At 29.2% G+C, this 19,340-nt stretch overlaps 1 protein-coding gene across 1 annotated transcript; it reads right to left on the bottom strand.

The window, feature by feature from the left end:
• Positions 1–9,630: 9,630 nt before the first annotated feature.
• On the bottom strand, positions 9,631–18,869 carry LOC132944533 (venom protease-like). The gene is made up of 7 exons (XM_061013932.1): positions 18,604–18,869; positions 14,790–14,864; positions 14,511–14,668; positions 14,315–14,427; positions 12,541–12,809; positions 11,919–12,085; positions 9,631–9,905 (listed from the first exon to the last, which is right to left on the bottom strand). Exons 1-7 carry the CDS (start codon positions 18,689–18,691, stop codon positions 9,729–9,731), a joined length of 1,047 nt encoding a protein of 348 aa, XP_060869915.1. The 5' UTR covers positions 18,692–18,869; the 3' UTR covers positions 9,631–9,728.
• Positions 18,870–19,340: the final 471 nt, after the last annotated feature.

The following is a 19,340-nucleotide window of genomic DNA, read 5'->3' as shown; positions in this document are numbered from 1 at the left end:
TTTAGCTGTGTTAAATAACCCTGACGAAGGTAATAATATCTATATACTCGATCATGTTTTAGATAGTGGCTTTTTCAATGTCCGGTGGGTATCTATATGAGACAGCGTCTTATAGCGTCATATAATGCTGTGATTGCCGATTGGTCCAAATATTGAATAACAAATTGTAATCTTATGACTGCTGATTTGATAACTACCCTCATTAAAATTGTAATTATAAATTTATGATGGCGCAAGTTTAGCTTTCAAATGACACTCTTCTTATAGTTACAGTTTTGACATTTGTCTGCGCTAAATAATAGTTACCGACCAATATTAGAACAGCTGGAATGCTTACATCAGTAAATCGCACTCATGGTGTCAAACGTCAACCTTAGCAAATGCAATTATAATTGCGAATCTTTAATTGGTAATTGATATCTGATCGTTAATATAATTATTTACCTAGAAATACACTGATTATTTGTGTGACAATGTAAAATATTAAAATGTTAAAACTTAAAATACTTATACAGTTATACATCACGTTCAAATCGAAATATTTTCAAAAAAAGTCAACGTGCAAACACAGATAGGTACCTAAGTCTAAGGTTAGTTTTATAATAGATTTCTTCACTCTGATACTAAACTCAACATCAAAACTGGTGCTTCTGACGACAAATTGCAATGTTGTACGTTAGTCGAGGAGAGAAAAGAAATAGTGTTACACTGTAAAAAAAAATCAATGACTGCATTAATACTTTGTAAACTGGTTAAGAAATCACAATAATAATTAGAAGTATTCTTATATATTTATATTAGAGCATAATCTTTTCTTTATTACAAACATATATTTATCAATATTTATATATCCATCAATCAGCTATATTTATGTTAAGCTTTTATAATTTGCATTGCTACAGTCAACATTTGACACCAAAACAGATTCTAAACTTTATGCTGTCATTCCAGGCATTCTAAAAATGATCGGTATCAACATTTTTGCCAGGCTATAAACAATTTTAATGAGGGTCAAATAAAATAGAATAATAATCCAGTTAAATTTAAATTTGATTAAGCACTGGTAAGTATTTAAATCAGTGATGATAAGATTACAATTTTTAAATCAATATTTTTATTTTGGGCAACAACATAGGACGCAAAAATAAATAGATGAAACAACCACTTCCTATATTTTAAATATATATTTTTTAATCTAAAATTATGACAAAAAATGTATTGTACAGCAATGGTTAGAATTATAATTAATAAATATAGTTCTAAGATAATGACATTAATTAACAATTATATATTGTTACAGAGAAGTCCAAATTATTCAAGAAAATTTTAGGTAAATAATTTTATGTAACATTTTTCAGTACTACACTTACCTATATCTAAATATTCTAGTATACCTTCTGCGAATACTATCATTACTAAAAAAAAAAAATTATATAGGTACTGAATCATATTAGTTCGGGAACTGCTATTTGGATTACAAATTAATTTTAGAGTTACTTTAAATTCTTTAGAATATAGATACTTGTATATTGTGAGTAGATACAACTAGATCATGTAGCCTCATTTACAAATCCTTGTGCATTTATTACAGTCTTTGACTTTAAAAAGGGCTTAGGTGCTATTACCCTCTTCCCAAGGTGAACAGTCGTGACCTACGAGCCAAATTGCGTAGTGCGATTGCAGGCACTTTGACAAAGCTCACAGGTTCTACAGATAATAAAACAATACAAATAATAATATTAACAATATAAGCGAATAGACGTACGTTTCCCCAGCCCCCCACATATCAATTTTCGTGAATTTTCTTTTGCCAATATTTAGTTCGTTATTAGTTTGAATTCGTTTGACCCGAATCAGAATTTGTTTGACATCAGGTACCCAGGAAAATTCAATTTTCCCGTGGGGGGCCGAGGAAACGTTTCCCCAGCCCCCCTCATAATTAAATAATGGACTTTCCAGGATTTTTCTTTGCCAATATTTAGTATGTTATTTGTTTGAATTTGTTTGAACCTAATCAGAATTTGTTTGACATCGGGTGCCCCCGAAAATTCAATTTATCTGTGGGACTTATAATTTGTTTAAATTGTATGTTAAATAAATTCAAATTTAATTTAATTTGACCTTTCAGGGCAGGAGTCACTCAGAATACCTTATAGCCTCATTTACAAATCCTTGTGCATTTATTACAGTCTTTGAATTTAAAAAGGGCTTAGGTACTATTACCCTCTTCCCAAGGTGAACAGTTAGACAATCGTGGCCTACGAGCCGAATTGCGTAGTGCTATTACAGGAACTTCGACAAAGCTCACAGGTTCTACGGATAATAAAATAATACATAAGAATAATAATATTTAAGAAGTATAGAAAATAAAAAGGAAGAGAGTATAATTTGAATAGGTAGTAACCATTTTACCTTACTTCCTGTATATTAAACCAAACTTTTTTAAACTGAAATTATGATAAACCAATTATATAGCATTGCAATTATTAGAATTACTATAATTACAAAATATAGTTCCTAGCTGAACATTAAACGATGCATTTTATAATTATAAATTGTTATAGATAAGTACAAATTAGAGAAACCGGAAGGTATAATATTATTTTATTTAACATTAAATAATTATTTACTTACATTAAATGTAAATTTTAAAATTATTGTTGTTCAGAGCCCCTGGATACCTGGGCTAGTTATAGTACTTTTACTATATTTTGTAACTGTACGTCTGTATCTAACACAATAATATTCACAATTGGTTTTTACTTATACCAATAGATAGAAAATGTTGTCTTGTTTCATAATATGCATTAAACTCCCTTATTAATAAACACAATAATAGAAGTGAAATTCAATATCATATTATTATTTTTTTGTTACATTTAACCCCAATACTGGAGCGAGTTTCAACATGTTGTGGCCTTGTGGGATTAGTTGTAACACTCAAATATATTGCGTCATTTTTATATTCTTAAAAAATATATACAATATTTCAAAATAAATAGTTCTGTGAGAATTATTATAATAATATAAATAGTTTAAAATGAAATAGTTCTCTGTGTTTAATTAACTGTATTGGGAACCTCTTTTAGTGTTTCTTATAGTGTCTACTGTCTGGGTATATTAAAGCCTCTATGCCTCTATACAAGTATAAATGTATAATAATAAATTAATATTTTAGCTAAATACTATTAAAGTATGATGTAATTACCAAGCCTGGTCATAAACATGTTAAAAAGTTAAAGTTAATTAATTTTAACTTTTTAACTTAATTTTTTTTAAATTTAATTTTCATTACCTAACTTAAATTTTAACTTAACTTATTTTAATTAATTTAAACTTAATAATTAACGAGTTAATTTTAATCAAATTCAAGTTAGGTTAATTTATAAATAATTAAGTAATACATATAATAAAAATAAAAATTATTTTTGATGTTGCATATTACTAGAATAGGAAATTAGAAATATAGTTAAATTAATTTTTTGTTCCATTAGCCAGAATTTTTCGAGAAAAATAACTTAATTAAATAGTAAATACATATTATATCAATAGCCATTTAGGTATATATATTATCAAGGCTGGGCATTAACGAGTTAAAAAGTTAATTTAATTTTAACTTTTTAACTTTACTAGTTACTTTTGGCTTTTCGTTAACTTAACTGTTAATTTATTAAATTTCTTTCTTAATTAACGTGAAACTAACGAGTTAATTTTTCATTTTAAGATGTAAGTTAAGTTAGTTTATTTTGTTTTTAATTTTATAATATTTCACTATTTCAGTCTATTTTGTTTTCATGTCAAAAAATATATATCGTAAATTGTTTAAAGTTAAAAATGTATATCATTCGAATCTAGCTTATATGGAAATACTGTATGAAGTATTAACACTATATCCTATAATTTAGTTTTTGGTTGGAAAAAAATTAAGTACGCTAGTGTTGTATAAACAAATTAACTATTTTTTAACTTAGTAAAAAGTTAACAAAAAGTGTGTATTAACTTTTAACTTAACTGACTTAACCTATAGTTAAATTAACCTTTAACTTTTAACTTTTTGTTATTGGTGAATATTAACTTAACTTAACTGAGTTAAAAAAAATTATCAACTTGCCCAGCCTTGTATATTATAATATATAGGTGTATCGTAACAAGCTGAATTAAATCCCATTAATATCCTTAATTGAAATTAAATCTCCCAACACTATCCTAAAACTTTCCTTTGTAGAATCAAACACTAAATCGGGCTAGTGTTGCGTAGAAATATTCTCTCACTTCTTCGTCCTTCTCTTCAGCTGGCGCACGTAAATTAATTAATACAGTACCAAAATTATCTGTTATTACAGTTAATTTAGAGAGCCTAGGGTTAATATCTTTGAAATTTTTTACTGCGCAGATGATTGACTCATGTATAGTGAAGCCAGTCCCAAAACTATGAACATGTTCGCACTTACCATTAAATATGACTATATGAGTGTTTGTGATGTCTTAGTTATCCCAAGATCTTCCCGTCAAAGTTCTTATAAGGCTACGTACTTCATTCTATATTTCTCCACTTCCCTTCTCCAAATCAAATACCGCTAAAGGTTTGTACAGAGTCCTAACGTTCCATGTACCAACCACATATTAATAATTCCGTTTTCTGAATTCCAGTAAATTTGTCTAGGCTTGGTGTCCTGAAAATATGTCTTTTTGTAAAGCAAGGGTTTTACCCCTGCGCTTAACCCCAAACTTTGAGCACCAAACTACCCCAACCAATGAAGGTAAAGGTAGCAATGCACCCTAAGTACATTGGGCGATTGGAGTGCCACTTTCCCTATGCCATGTTTGAAAACGAAAACTTTTGTTAAGTATAGGAGGGTGATCGAAGATACGAGTCTAAAGCCCCCCCCCTCCTCCTTAGTTGTCGATACCATGCCTAAATAGAAACCATGTAAATTAATGCTAATTACATGCTAAATATAAAGGCCAAATTAAGTTTTTAATTCCAATTTGGTGGAGGGAGGCTGGATACATTTAGTCAACACAGAACAACAATTTGGTATTAAACGACAAATAAAACCTAATCTTTAATGGTTTGATTAATAAAATTAATATAATAAATAAGTGATTAATGCATTATTTTATTGTTATTTTAGGAAATGTACATAACTACTACCTGTATAATATCAAAGTTTTTGAAATATTGTTTGACAGTACGTATTTTAGTGAACACTAATAAATAATAATATAACTTTTTTTTGTATTCAGTTAAATTCATAAAAACATGATTGTGTGCGTGGAAACTTGACATAAATTGTATAATTTTCTGGATATAGACTCGTAATGATTTGCGCTGAATAAGTAATAAATAAGTGTTATAAATAAATATAAATTGTGATGAGTAGATCTAACAGTAATAACTAATAATGAACTGTATAGCAATTGATATACTACCTGCAATCTTTATTAACACGTATGAAGCAATGCAATAATAAAAGATATAAATGTGTCGCCTACCTTGCTAAAGACAATGACAAATACATTTTAATACATACTAACGTGTAAGTCGGTGCACTAGTGAACGTCTAAAAACAACTATACAAACAACACAGAATGACAAAAAACAAATGATAGAAAAACAATCTATCAGGTTATGTAAAGAAATAAGCTAATGACCATAAGTCCATAATATATTTTATATTAAATATCTTAAATTTGTGAAAACTAAAGGGATTCTGAATAAGTGTAAGAAGAAATCAGAATAACAAATATTATTTTGAAAACTTTGATAAATATGGTGCTTAAATAAAAAATTAGAAAAGTAGTAAACTAGTAAAAGTAGTAAAGACAGATACTGAGAAACATAATAACAACGAGCGCTGATCACAATGATTTTGGTTGGTGGGAACCACTTGCATATAGTTGCATGCAACGAATTTTTAAAAGATAATTTTAGCAATAGTAAAATGTTTTGATTTGCAAACAAAGTTGTTGTTGTTTTTTTTTTTTTTGAGCATTTTAGATTACCGATTTAATTATTTAAGTATATAAAAAGGAACTTATAAGAAAAAATTATTTAGCTCTTGTAATTTTAGGTATTTTAGATAAAACTATTAATGCATATTAATACTAAACTTTAGAGGACAATAGTTAATATTCTAGCGAACCAAAATTGATCATTTGACTGTCGAAATGTTCAGAAAAAATGCTTTACCAGAATCCATCAAAAAATATATTGGTTACCATTTGAAAAAAATAAAGTCAATTTTATTATTGGTACGATTGCGTGTTTAAAAATTTTATAAAAAAATTACCTGTTAAAAATAAAAAAACACGTCTTTTTTGTTTTAACAAAATTCCATATTCTCGATCCATAATTGTTAAAAAAAAAAACCCTCTGTACAATGACATAAGATACACCCTTTATATTTTTTGTATCGTAAAACTGTATACAACAATATAAAGTCGTTAATATGTAATGATACTTTTTTTTTAGTTAAAGTTGAAAGGGGCCCCACTAAGTGTATGGTGTCCCAGGGCCTAATTGATCCTTAATCCGGACTTGATTGCACATAAAATATTCTGGAGCAAACAAATAAATATCCTGCATTAACCCGCGTGAATCCACACTGACTTAACGATAGCGGTTAATGTTAATAACCGACTTTTTTGTGCTTTATCGCAAGTTTTTCAGTTGTTTTATTGTTTGAGTTATTATTTATTTAGTTACCTAGTTGCTTTTACTTGGTTTGTGCCCATATTGCTCGTCACAACACAGTCGACCGCACCATATGATTTTATTTAATTCATGTATACATACCTAACACATATCACACAAATAATATTTATAAAATATTTATATTGTATTTACTATCAAACTTTTTAAAAACGATGAAAACAATAGCATTATGTAATATGAATTTCTTTTGTTTTAAGCCTTTCCCTGGTTCATTCCCTCTAAATTGTGCGGAAATTTTTTTCCCGACGAACATCAAGAATCTACAATTATAGAAAATCGCGTTAGGATTGAATAAGAAGAAGACAATCTGTACTTTTCCTTTTAGTACTAGTTAATTATCTTGAATGTCGAAATTTGTAATTAAAAAATTAAAAATATTTAAATCCGGGTAACCACTTGCTTTATTATTACATATTGTAAGTTACAAGTGCTTTTTCGTCACTTTTAATTTATTTATTTATTTACTTGGTGTCTATAATTTTTAGTTTAATTAAATTGTTTCAATATTTAATTAAAATTAATAAATACCTTTTATGTACCTAAACATTTGAAATATATCATTGCTATTATATCATTACTCTTTACAAAATATAAATAAATTTGAATTGAATATTTAAATATAATTTATGATTTTACAATAAAGTATAAAATACCAACAGACATAAATAAAGAAAAATGTGTTGCCACGTGTTTGTCAGGTCATCAGGTGAAAACGTCTCGGCTGATGGGCCGATCTACCAATCTAACCTATTTATGTGGAACTTTATTTTAAATTTCTAATCCTTGACTATAAAAGTTGAACATTTTAAACATTTTAAACATTTTTAACTATTAAATAATTTGTAAATTTTAAATTTGATAAACTTCATTAAAATTTCATAAATGACTATAAAAAAAAATGTGCCTATACATTTATAATATTTTTCATCAGTAACAATATATCAGGAGCCTTATATTAATTTCTCACGGGTTTTTACGCAATAAATACAATTTAATTGATATTTATAGAAAAAAAAACTAAAAAAATATAAATTTGAAATTGTCCGTAAACAGCTCAAAACGAATTTTTTAAAATAAAATTGTTTGGTGTATAGAAAATGAAAATATAAACACTCCGTTAAATTGTCCTTTATCTACAGTTATTCGTTTTTAAATTACAACAAAATGATAAAACCACTACATGAGAAATCGAGTGAATATACAATGTATGTATATCTAAAAATATGAACTTCTGCAAACGCTCATAAAAAAATTAATTTGACTTTCTTGTAGACATTTTTTTTCGAGAAAGGTACACAAACTTATTTGGAATCTTGTATTACATTTTCAAATCATAGATTTAAAAATAACAATTTTATGAATTTCTAACTCAAAATTGTTTACATATTTCCGTCATTTTTATGTAGTTTTCCAAGATTTGATTGAAAATTGTATTGATATTTATGGTAAAAAAAACTAAAATATTGGAAACTGAAAATGGCTGTAAACATCTCAAAACAGGTCAAAATATTTTGAAAATTATATGGTGTAAAGAGAATGCTGATATAAACATTCAGTGAAAATGTCATGTATCTATAATCATTTGTTTTAGAGTTTTCCTTAATATTTATTTTGTTTTCCACGGTGCTTTTCAAAACTGTTGGGAATTTTAAAATTTAACCTCCTCAATGCACCAACTAGATTCACTTTCCCCTCAATCAAAATACTGTTGAAGAAAATCAAAGCAGTTTTACTGTCCCAAACGGCAATGACAGACACAAAAATTAAAAATTTAAATTTAAAAATTAAAAAAAACATACATCATTGTAAAATCAATACATTCATCGCTCCGCTCAGAATCTACACTATCACATAAATATTAGAAAAACGAGATCCATTTGAAACGTTCTTTCCCAATAAACACCTAAAAGTCCTAATATTAGATTTCATTACAGTTTTAGATTTTCTGACAAGTGACATCGTACATTCCTAAACAATGTAGGTGTTAGTATGATTTGCGTGGACATAAAAAATATATTACAAACACCGATTCAGACCCGACGTCGAATAAAAATAAACAGAAACGGAATATTATACTTAAAGATTAAAAGCTGCGCTATTTTATTAAACGTTTTCATATTTATTCGTAAGTTACAAATTTTATTGATATTAATAGAAAAAAAAACTAAAAAAATTGAAAACTGACAATGTCCCTAAACAGGTCAAAAAGAGTCAAATTATTTTCAAAATTGTATCGTGTATATAAAATGCTAATACAAACATTCGGTGAAATTTTCAAGTATCTACAGTCATGCGTTTTTTAATTACAACAAAATAAGAAAATCGTTACACGAGAAATCGAGTGAAGATCAAATGTTGTAAAATTATGAATTTCAAATGCTCATAAAAATTTAATTTGAATTTCTTGTAGACATTTTTTTTTTTTGATAAAGGTAGACAAACTTATGGATAATCTTGTATTACATTTTCGAATCTTAGATTGAAAAAAAATAAAATTTTTATGAATTCTCAACTCAAATTAATTTGCTAATTTTCGTGATTTTTTTCGTATTTTGTCAATATTTAAACTTTAAATGCTTATAAATAAAAGCTGTGACTAAGGATTTTTAATATTTTTCAAATGTCATTTTAACTATATAGTAGGAGCCTTGTGTTAAATTTTCAAGCTTGTTAAAATTTCATGTACCTACGATCATTTGCTTTAGAGTTGCACCAAAAACCAAAATCGATTTTCTCGAAAACAGATTTCGCGTGAAAATTCCCGTTTTCCTTAATTTTTCTTTTGTTTTTCACGTCGCTTTTGAAAACTACTGGGAAATTTTTACTTTTGACCCCCCAAAGTACCAACTTAATTCACTTTCCTATCAGAAAAGTTACCGTTGAAGAAAATCGGAATAAACGGAATATTATACTTAAAGATTAAAAGCTGCGCTATTTTATTAAAGGTTTTCATATTTATTCATGAGTTCAATGCAAAGTGATGTCCATCTATAATATGGGTGTGATGATCTCAGCCAGACTTGGGCCAAACGATTCGTTCAATCCACGGCAAATACTTGGACACTTTCGTGTAAATTCCTGGTGAATCATTCGTGGCGCATTCCTTACCGGCCGACGTGACGCCTATTTGCGTGTACATGCACGAGTAAGTGGAGTGCGCAAGTTGAAGTGGACCACCAGAATCGCCCTGTGTGTCAAAATCGAGGAAAAACAGTTAAAACCGATTACTCTAAATACTACCAGTGGCGGATTTACGAGGGGTGATCCAAAAGTACTGGACCGCTAAACCCAGGGACGAAAACGCCGATATTTATATTTAAAAAATACATTCAATATTTTTTTTTATTAAAAAATACCTTTCTAGTACATACCTTTTTAGCACCCCCACCCTTTATACCCCCAGAAAAATGTTGAAAGTCCGCCTCTGAATACTGCAATACGAGAACTCTACACACGCATAACGTTGTTCGTATTTAACGTTTCACAATGATTTCATATGTAAGTGGGTGCGGGTATGTAAGTAGATTTTACACGATATCATAATGATAAGATTATAGTGTGTTTATTGTCCGTTCTATCCAGTAGATTTTTTTGCAATAAATGTAACGATTTTAAAGCGAGTTTAACAAAACAAATTAATAAAGAATTATCGATTGCTTTTAAATTAAAATATTGAAAGAGATCGATGATAGTGGTGGATTTAATGTTATCGTTTACTTTGTATAAATATGATGCAAAATATGCCCAAATTTAATCCAATATTAAGGCTGTTGAAAGTGAACCATTTTTAAGAACGCGGATTTAGGCAATAGTCTATATATCTAGCGTGAGTGATGAGTAACTGTGTATAATCTAGTGTACTCTCGAGTCAATTTTTTTTAACTTTTTAACATAACTATAGTTAATTATTTTTGTTTTTTAACTTATAAAATTATTCAGTTAACATTTTTATTGTTGTAACTTAACTTTTTAAAGTTAATTATCATTGTCGTGGGAACCAAACCAATTAGAGAACACTGATTTGTTGACTCGATTTTGGTCATTTATTTTCTAATTATAATAACCTATTTGTTTACATAGTGTTAAACGTCTTGGTAAATATTTGTGTACATACGGGCGGTCACACATCACTATATTAGGTGATCAAAAAAATTTCAACACGAAAATCCCATTCAAAGTATGACAATTTCACCCAGTACCAAAAGACCGATTTTAATTTTGAAAACATATTTTAATTCCCTTTTCTCTTTTCTAGATTATGAAGGAAATTGATTTTTGATTTAAGGCGACGACTGAGGTCATTAGCCTGTAAGGTTGGTAGGGTTCGTAGGTTAGGTACGGGAACTAGTTGCAGCGGCCGTGATTAATTTCAGCCACTGCGCCACGCCGAGCAACCGATTTTTTTTTATTGTTTATTTAGTATATAATACCAAATTAGATTTCTTTTTTTTCAAAATTCATCTTTACTTCAGTGTAAATAAAAAAAACATCGAAAATTAGAAAAAAACTAGAAAAGAAGATATAAGAAACTCAAATATATTTCAAAATTAAATTCGGGCATTTTTTTTCAACCTGTTAAATTTATAAATACACGAAATTATGACGGAAAAAACCAGCTTTCAACAGTCTTAAATACGACAAACTTGTTTGTCGTGGTTCATTATTACATGTAAATGTGTATACCTACGTTATGCGTGTGTAGGAGTGCAGCGCAGTCCTCTTAAAAGATCACTACACAGACATGTGTCCTCTCCGTGTTACAAGTGCGTAACATATATTATCAAATTTACGCTCAGTAGGTCACGTTTAGCTTCGTTATAGTTTAAATATTAGAGCGAATCGACCTGTTTGACAGTTGACGGTAAGAAAATTATCTGTGTTTGTACGTGGGTTTTTTTTACGGTAGATCAGGTTTCACTGTATTCTGACGGTTATGAGCATTTTTATTGGTATTTTTATACGCCATATTATATACTCAAGACTTGCTAAAAATTTTAACTATCGTTAAAAACCCTCATATACAATCACAGATAACGTTATTACCATCAAGTTTCGTAATATTTCGACTCGTGATCTGCTGAGCGTAAATTGGCCATGTTACACACTTTTAAGACGTAGGCAACAAAAAATGCCTTAGATGCAAATTCTGAAACAACCCTTAAAACGTTAGCGTGGACAAGAAACACAATATGCAACTTACCCCACAAGTGTCTTTTTCGCCACCAGCATAGCCCGCGCATATCATGCTGTCTTCAACTATTCCGCGCATCAACTGTTTTTTACCAACCGACGCATAATTGGTCTTGCACAAACTCGACGGGATGATGTCCAAAGTAACTCTCAACAGATCCGGACTGGTTGGTCCAGCTGTAAAACGGTTTAGTTGTAATCATGCTTTCGTCACATAAATTCTAAAACTGAATAATCACGACTCAGCTTGGAGTCAGGACCGTATTAATAGTTTTAGCGACAAGAGCATAAAACATAATATGTATGCGGTTTAAAACACCCCTATTTCTAAGTATATCAAAAGGTACTTGGTATCTAACTAATTTTGAAAATTGACGATCGAGGGGAGCGTGGTAGTCGTCTTCAAACATTTTTTTATTCACTTTTTTTTCAATTAAATAAAAGAAGCATTTTTTTCAAAAATATTTTTATGTAATTATTAATAATAAATATTATAATTTATAACAGTAAAAACATCTGGAATTTCTCAACCGTGCTTTCTCCCTCCTCCCTTTTTTTTATGCATACGGTCATATACCTCTTAAGTACGGCCCTGGTCGATGTTCATTTTAAGCCAATGATAGTAAACAAACCGTTTTTGATCCGTCCCCAACCAGTTGCTATCACAATGTTCGAGGGACTCGGCTGCCAGTTTTGATCTCCGTTAAGACAAATGGGTCGTACGTACGACGAAAACAGCACGTCCTGGTCCAAATGGAACAACGCTATATCGTTGTACAATGAAGGTTTTTGATAATCTGGGTGCACTATACGTTGATCGATTTGGTAGTCCATTGGTCTGGCGTCATCGGTTTCCGACAAATAGTTCAGATCTCCCACGCGTGCCCAACGCACGAGTGTCCTTCAATAATAATATAATATAATGTTTTCACAACACACGAATATTGATCAAAATTAACCATTTTTGTAGTTTATATGCAATATACCTGCGTTTATACCTAGGTGATACTATCCCGAAAGAGTGTAATGTGTAAGACGTAATGACACATGCAGAAATGCGCAGTGAAACAATTTGAAAATTTAAAAATCGAATAAATTTAAAGTAGGTATACCTATAATATCAATACATCGTAGAATTTTATTTATCTATATTAACAAAACTATGTATTTTATTTCAACCAAACCAGTATGAAAGTGCCACATTTTGTATATTTTATGAAAATGTAATTAATATTTTTTCTTAGTATTCTTAGTTTAGAATAATAAAGTTAATTTTCGTCCGAAGAATAATACAAAATTTCTAATGAGATTTTTACTTTGATCTATCATTTAAAATTTTCCCAGTAATTTCTTCAGCGTAAAGAAAAACTATCTAATGAACCATATTATTATGTGTCTGGAATTTTTTATTTTTGCAAATTAAAAAATTTTAACTTTAAACTTATAGTTAAGTTACCGTTTTTTAAAGTTAACTTTTAATTTGATGAGTTAACGAAAAAAATATGATTAACTTAAGGCCCCTGCAAACCCTATTAATTTTTCATCAAAACGACCTTAGCGACTGACAAAAATTAAAGTACTTCTAGTGGTTCGATTTGAAAAATGTAAAGATGTTTTAATTTGTCAACATGTCTACTTTGCGTCGGTTGAAGCATATTTTTTATATTTTAGATTGTTTTTAATATATTCAATATTAAAAATTTATAAATTTATAAAATGTAAAATATTTATTCTCGTCAAGAGTTTGCTAAAATTGAAAAAGTGCTCCGACCGATGGAAAGTAAACTTGTTTACCAACACAAACATCTCTACATTTTTTAAATCGAACCATTAGAAGTACCTTAATTTTTGTCAGTGCGACGACTATTTCACGTCCATAAATTGGTATTTAATGACTTTAAATGACTTTTGCTTGTGCGTGCGTGCGACCATAAACCAGATAAGAAATAACAATCAATTGCGAATTGATGCGGTTCTCGGGTGATGGTAGGGGAGTATAAACACACTAATGATCATTTACTACACTTACACACACAAAGACGATCAGTAATCGCAGGAATGAAATAATTGCCTAAACACAACCCCTTAAAAATGACACATAATTTAATTATTTTAAGATTAAGGAATTAAAAAACACCGTTACTTGCCCAGCTTTGCAATTTGTTAGCCACTCTTTTAGTTAAGTGTCCCGAATTAACGTACCTATATACTACAGTATCTATATTTGTTTTACGCCTATGCAAGTAAATAATAATTTGTTGTGATAGAATGGGGTGATCGCCAGAACACCTACTCTTGTGCAGCCCTTGCTCAAACTATGTATAAGGAAAATTTTTTCAGCCATGTCACTGGTCTGAAGAAGTGTAAATTTAATATTATAATATTTATATAATATCATATACTAACGTATTGTCTAGTTTTTCACAGTGCGCAGCGGAAAGGATCCATCTATTGCTGATCAGTGATCCACCGCAGGCCCATGTATCATTTCTGGGATACCTGCTATAACCCAACAGTGCCTATACAATTATCAAATAAATTAGAAAACTATTAATTTATTCTTATGATATAGTTGTGTTTCATATTATTATTTCTACATTACCATGTGCGGAAATTCTTTTGGTTCTGCCTTCGTGCCGTTAACGATTAATGTTATGGAATTGAGACAATCTTTAATTTCAATAAATACCTCATCCTCATAATCAAGTAGTGCTGGATCCTTTATATATTTGTAAATCAACTTCGAATAATTGCTGCACACTTATTCAAAATTTAAAAAAAATGCGGTATATTACTGCTATATTGAATAATATAATTTTTGGATCAGCTAGTTGCTGGTAAAAGAAATTTCAAATTATAGTCACAATAATTAATCACTTACTTTCAGCAGCCGAATATGATTCTGTGGCTTTGGGTTGATCAACTGGCGGATTACTAGTGGTATTGGTCACATCATCTGTAAGTGGACAATAAAAAATGTAGAAACCAATGATTAAGATGAGCAAAATTGCAGCGAAAAAACATTTTTCTCATTTTATACTACGTATATACATTAGATTGGTAAAAGTTAATACGCACTTAATAATAAGTAATTTATATTATTGTTATTATTTTAGTCTGCAATCAATGATAACCATTAATAAACAAAAAAAGCTAGTAAGTGCAGCGGGGGGTTGAGTAGGTCAGCGTTGGTGAAAGTTTGTCCAGGCCCTCGTACAGGATTGTCCATTACAGTATTCGATTTGAATGCAATGATTGCATTCGACAAAAAAACGATTCTGAGCGGACGAAAGAAAATTTATAAATCATAAATAATATGTACTAATAAGCAAGGCTGGGCAAGTTAATGATTTTTTTTAACTCAGTTAAGTTCAGTTAATATCTACCAATAACAAAAAGTTAATTTAACTATAGATGAACTCAGTTAAATTAAAAGTTAAAAAAAAGTTAATTTGTTTATACAATGCTAGCGTACATATAAGTACTAAAATTTTTCCAAAACTAAATTATAGACATAGTGTTTATACTTAATACAGTATTTCCATATAAGTTAGATTCTAATGATATAAATTGTTAACTTTAAACAATTTACGGTAAATATTTTTTGACATGAAAACAAAATAGACTGAAATAGTGAAATATAATTAAATTAACTTAACTTACTCTTAAAATGAAAAATTAATTCGTTAATTTCACGTTAGTTAAAAAACAAATTTGTAAGTTAACAGTTAAGTTAACGAAAAGCCAAAAGTAACTAATTAAGTTAAAAAGTTTAAATTAAATTAACTTTTTAACTTAACTTAAACTTTTTAACTCCTCTTTAATGCCTAGCCATGTTTATAAGTAACCATAAATGGTTGGAATTAGGTAACTTTTTACATTTTATTCGTTTCTATGTTGTTACATACACTGTTAGAAAAACAGGTTAAAAAATTGAATGACGATGGTTTTTTCTATGACGTTAAAAAACTATTGATACAATTAAAAATAGAACTTTCTAAAATACAATTTCTAAAATATAAGATACTATAATATATCGAAATCGAAGCACTCCTTCTGGTAAAAATTTTTTAAACAGCAAAAAATATAAACATCATCGTAAAACCGCTAGTTTCCTTGCTCCGCTCAAAATCTAAAAAATGACACCGTAATAACGGGCGCATGTATATTCCGCCCGAAATGAATTACAGGTAAAAGAAGATGCATGTATAAATTCTACCCGAAAAAACAACACCTGAAAAAGGTACATGTAAACGCTGCCGGAAAAAAAGTTATAATTAATAAACACACCCTACTTATTAGTAAGAAGTTCTTATTACTTATTGAAGTTTAAAAGTTCAAAGTAAGTTTTGTTTGTATTTTTCAGTCAAAACCATGATATTCATATCAATATTTATGTATTTTCTACAGAGTAGATTTGAATATTTATTTATTTATTTGTATACAGTGCCGGATAATTTTTTTTCTTTTTTCATCTCTATAAACAGACAAAAAATTATTTTACTCTATTAGCGCTTTCCTGGCCACGTCGACCGTTGGGACATATAGATCTGACGTCTCTAATCAAACGTACTATTTTTAGTATTTTATAGGAATCGAACGTTATTATTATTCTGGGAATTATTTTGTTTTTCAATTTTTGTTTGTCGTCGACCGTCGTCGTCAACTTACGATAACGATTATTATTATGTTTACATTCCATACGGACGCGGCACGATACTTGATGCTCAAACTATTTATGTTATTTTGTTTTTACACGAACACCCGCAATGAGCTAACGATTATTACGTAAGTACCAATTTTAATTATTAGACTATTAATTTAATAATTTATAATATATACATTTTTAATTATAATTATCAATATATTATATTAGACAATTTAACACATAGATTAAGAGATAAAATAAGAGATCAGCTCGAAAATAAATATGAGCTTTACCGAGACATTTTTCAGAAATTTACAGCGCTTCTAAGATTTGGCGAAAGATGAAACTGATCTCAGAGAAGAAGCTGAAGTTTTACGAAATTATTTTCTAGATGATTTAGAGTCCGCATTTGCAAATGAATTGATTCATTTTAAATTATACTGCAAAAATCTCCCCCGTCAAAACTACTCCAACACATACGTGATCATGATCTGACATCTGTTTTTCCAAACATAGACATCTCGTATAGATTATTCAATTGCATGCCTGTTACAAATTGCAGTGCCGAGCGTAGCTTTTCATGTTTAAAACGTATAGAAAATTGTTTAAGGTCGGCGACATTAGAAACACGTTTAAATAGTTTGATGCTTCTCGACATTGAGGCTGAAATATTGACAGCCCTAAATTTCGACGATATAATCGACACATTCGCCCAACAAAAGGCACGAAGAAAATTTTTTTAAAGTAACCACTGTATATCTTGACTTTTGTATTTTTGTATTTGTATTTTAAAATTAAATCTCCTGTTTCTTGAGTACTTGATTTTATAAGTTTTTAATTGTGCACTAAAATAACACTTATATGAAGCTCATATTGGTTTTAAAAAAATGATTGTATGATTTTGAGGTGGCATTTTCCTAATAGCCTAGGGCGGCTGAAGAGGTAAATCCCGCACTGTTTGTATAGGTATTTAAATGAGCATAGACGCAGACCTTGTTGGCAGGAGGGACGCAGTTATAATGTAACAATAATAATATATAATAGGTTTAAATAGAATACATTTATTAGGTACCTACTGTCAATATATAAATTTGTGAATGTGTCTTATTATTCATATTAATAATATTATGAGTCATAACATAGATTCATCATTATAAGTATTTAAATAAACTTATATTTCACATATTAATTCAATAATTAGGTACCTCATAATTATATTAGTCATATAGTATAATTAATAAAATCGTAAAAATAGTAATGATTATAATGATAAAGACGAGTCAAAATATAATCATCTAAAATTCTAAATTAAAAATTTTAAATCAATCAAATCAAATCACATCATGGAATTTACAAATCCATTTTTGTACCTGTATATTTTTTGGGCAGAATTTACATGTAACTTTTTTCACCTGTATATCATCTGACATGTTGTCATTTGCTCGGCTCCTAAGGGATAAGGATCGTAGCGCGATGTTAAATAGCCGAACACCTTTCTTAAGAATTGGTCTATCTAGTGCAAAAATAATTTTTCAAATCTGACTGGTCCCTATAGGGAACTATAGTTACAGAGATTACCTCGAGCATACATCTGTATGTATAATTATAGATCACGGTTAAGCCTTCAAATAGCTCAAAAAGAACCGCAATATTCCAAAAATTCTAAGCATCTAAGGTTATTTTTTTTAGATTTACAATAAAAAACAAAATATATTTATTAAAAAATCTCAGTTTTTCGTTAATTTTTAGTTTGTTTTTCCTGATGCTTTTAAAACAGTTGAGAATTTTTTACTTTTTATCACCCCAAAATACCAACTAGATTCACTTTTCTACCAGATAATATTCTGTTGAAGAAAATTAAAGCATTTTTACTACCCCGAAAGGTGATGAAAGACAAAAAAACAAAAAAATTAAAAAAAAAAAATCAAACATTATTGTAAAATTAATAAATTCGTCGTTACCCTCAAAATCTAAAACGTAAATTACACGACATGGCATTGTAAAAGAGTTCATAAAACGTAATATCAAAATAAAATTATAAGCTTACCTTTATTTTGCGGCGCACAACATCCCAAACGCACAATGCATAACATAAACAGCATAAATATACATTGTAAGCTTGTTGCACTGTTCATTTCGCACCAAACTATTAGGATTAATATTTTAATTGTATCTACTATAATAGCTATTATCGTCTAACTGACGAGAGAATATAGAGTCGAAGTTAGGTTAGCGTTTAGAACACTGCAAGTATAGTTACTGAATAATGAACATCAGTATTAGTGGTGTTGGTGTGACGTCACAAGAATAAAATATTCACATAATAAAAAATTCAGAATTCTCATTTATATACAAAATTATAGACTAGTTTAAGATCTCAAATCCCACTTCCATTACAAGTGACCTTCTCTGTCTGTAATATCAATATAACAACAAATTGCAAACATGGGTAGGGACATAAATAAAGTTAAAAAAAGAGGAAAGTAGGTAACCGCTCTGCTGTACAGTAGCAGGTGGTTTCAATAAATTATTGCATACAAAAAACGATTATGAGCGAAGATGGCAGCCTATATATTACTAAGTAAATTTTATGATATATTTATACTATTATTGCCACTATATAGGTATAGTAATTTATTTTACTATCTGCAGTAATACCAACGGCACCCGCATGGCTTCCCCGTTTGTTTAGTTAATATTAATTATTAAAAAATTGTATTTGCTGTATTATCAGACTTTTTATTTTGTCCTCCCCCAGTTTATATTTCTGCGGGCGCCCTTGAG

Source organism: Metopolophium dirhodum, chromosome 5, assembly GCF_019925205.1.
Source record: "Metopolophium dirhodum isolate CAU chromosome 5, ASM1992520v1, whole genome shotgun sequence".
Lineage (NCBI taxonomy): Eukaryota > Metazoa > Arthropoda > Insecta > Hemiptera > Aphididae > Metopolophium > Metopolophium dirhodum.
This window is presented reverse-complemented; position numbering and strand designations above follow the sequence as displayed.

Bases quoted from the DNA above. Each gene is read 5' to 3' on its own strand.
- LOC132944533 (XM_061013932.1), bottom strand. From the start codon at position 18,691: ATGAACAGTGCAACAAGCTTACAATGTATATTTATGCTGTTTATGTTA. The intron at 12,810-14,314 runs GTTAGTATATGA...TTATTATTGAAG, and splicing joins TGTGAAAAACTAGACAATAC to GACACTCGTGCGTTGGGCAC. The intron at 12,086-12,540 runs GTTTGTTTACTA...ACCGTTTTACAG, and splicing joins TTGGGGACGGATCAAAAACG to CTGGACCAACCAGTCCGGAT.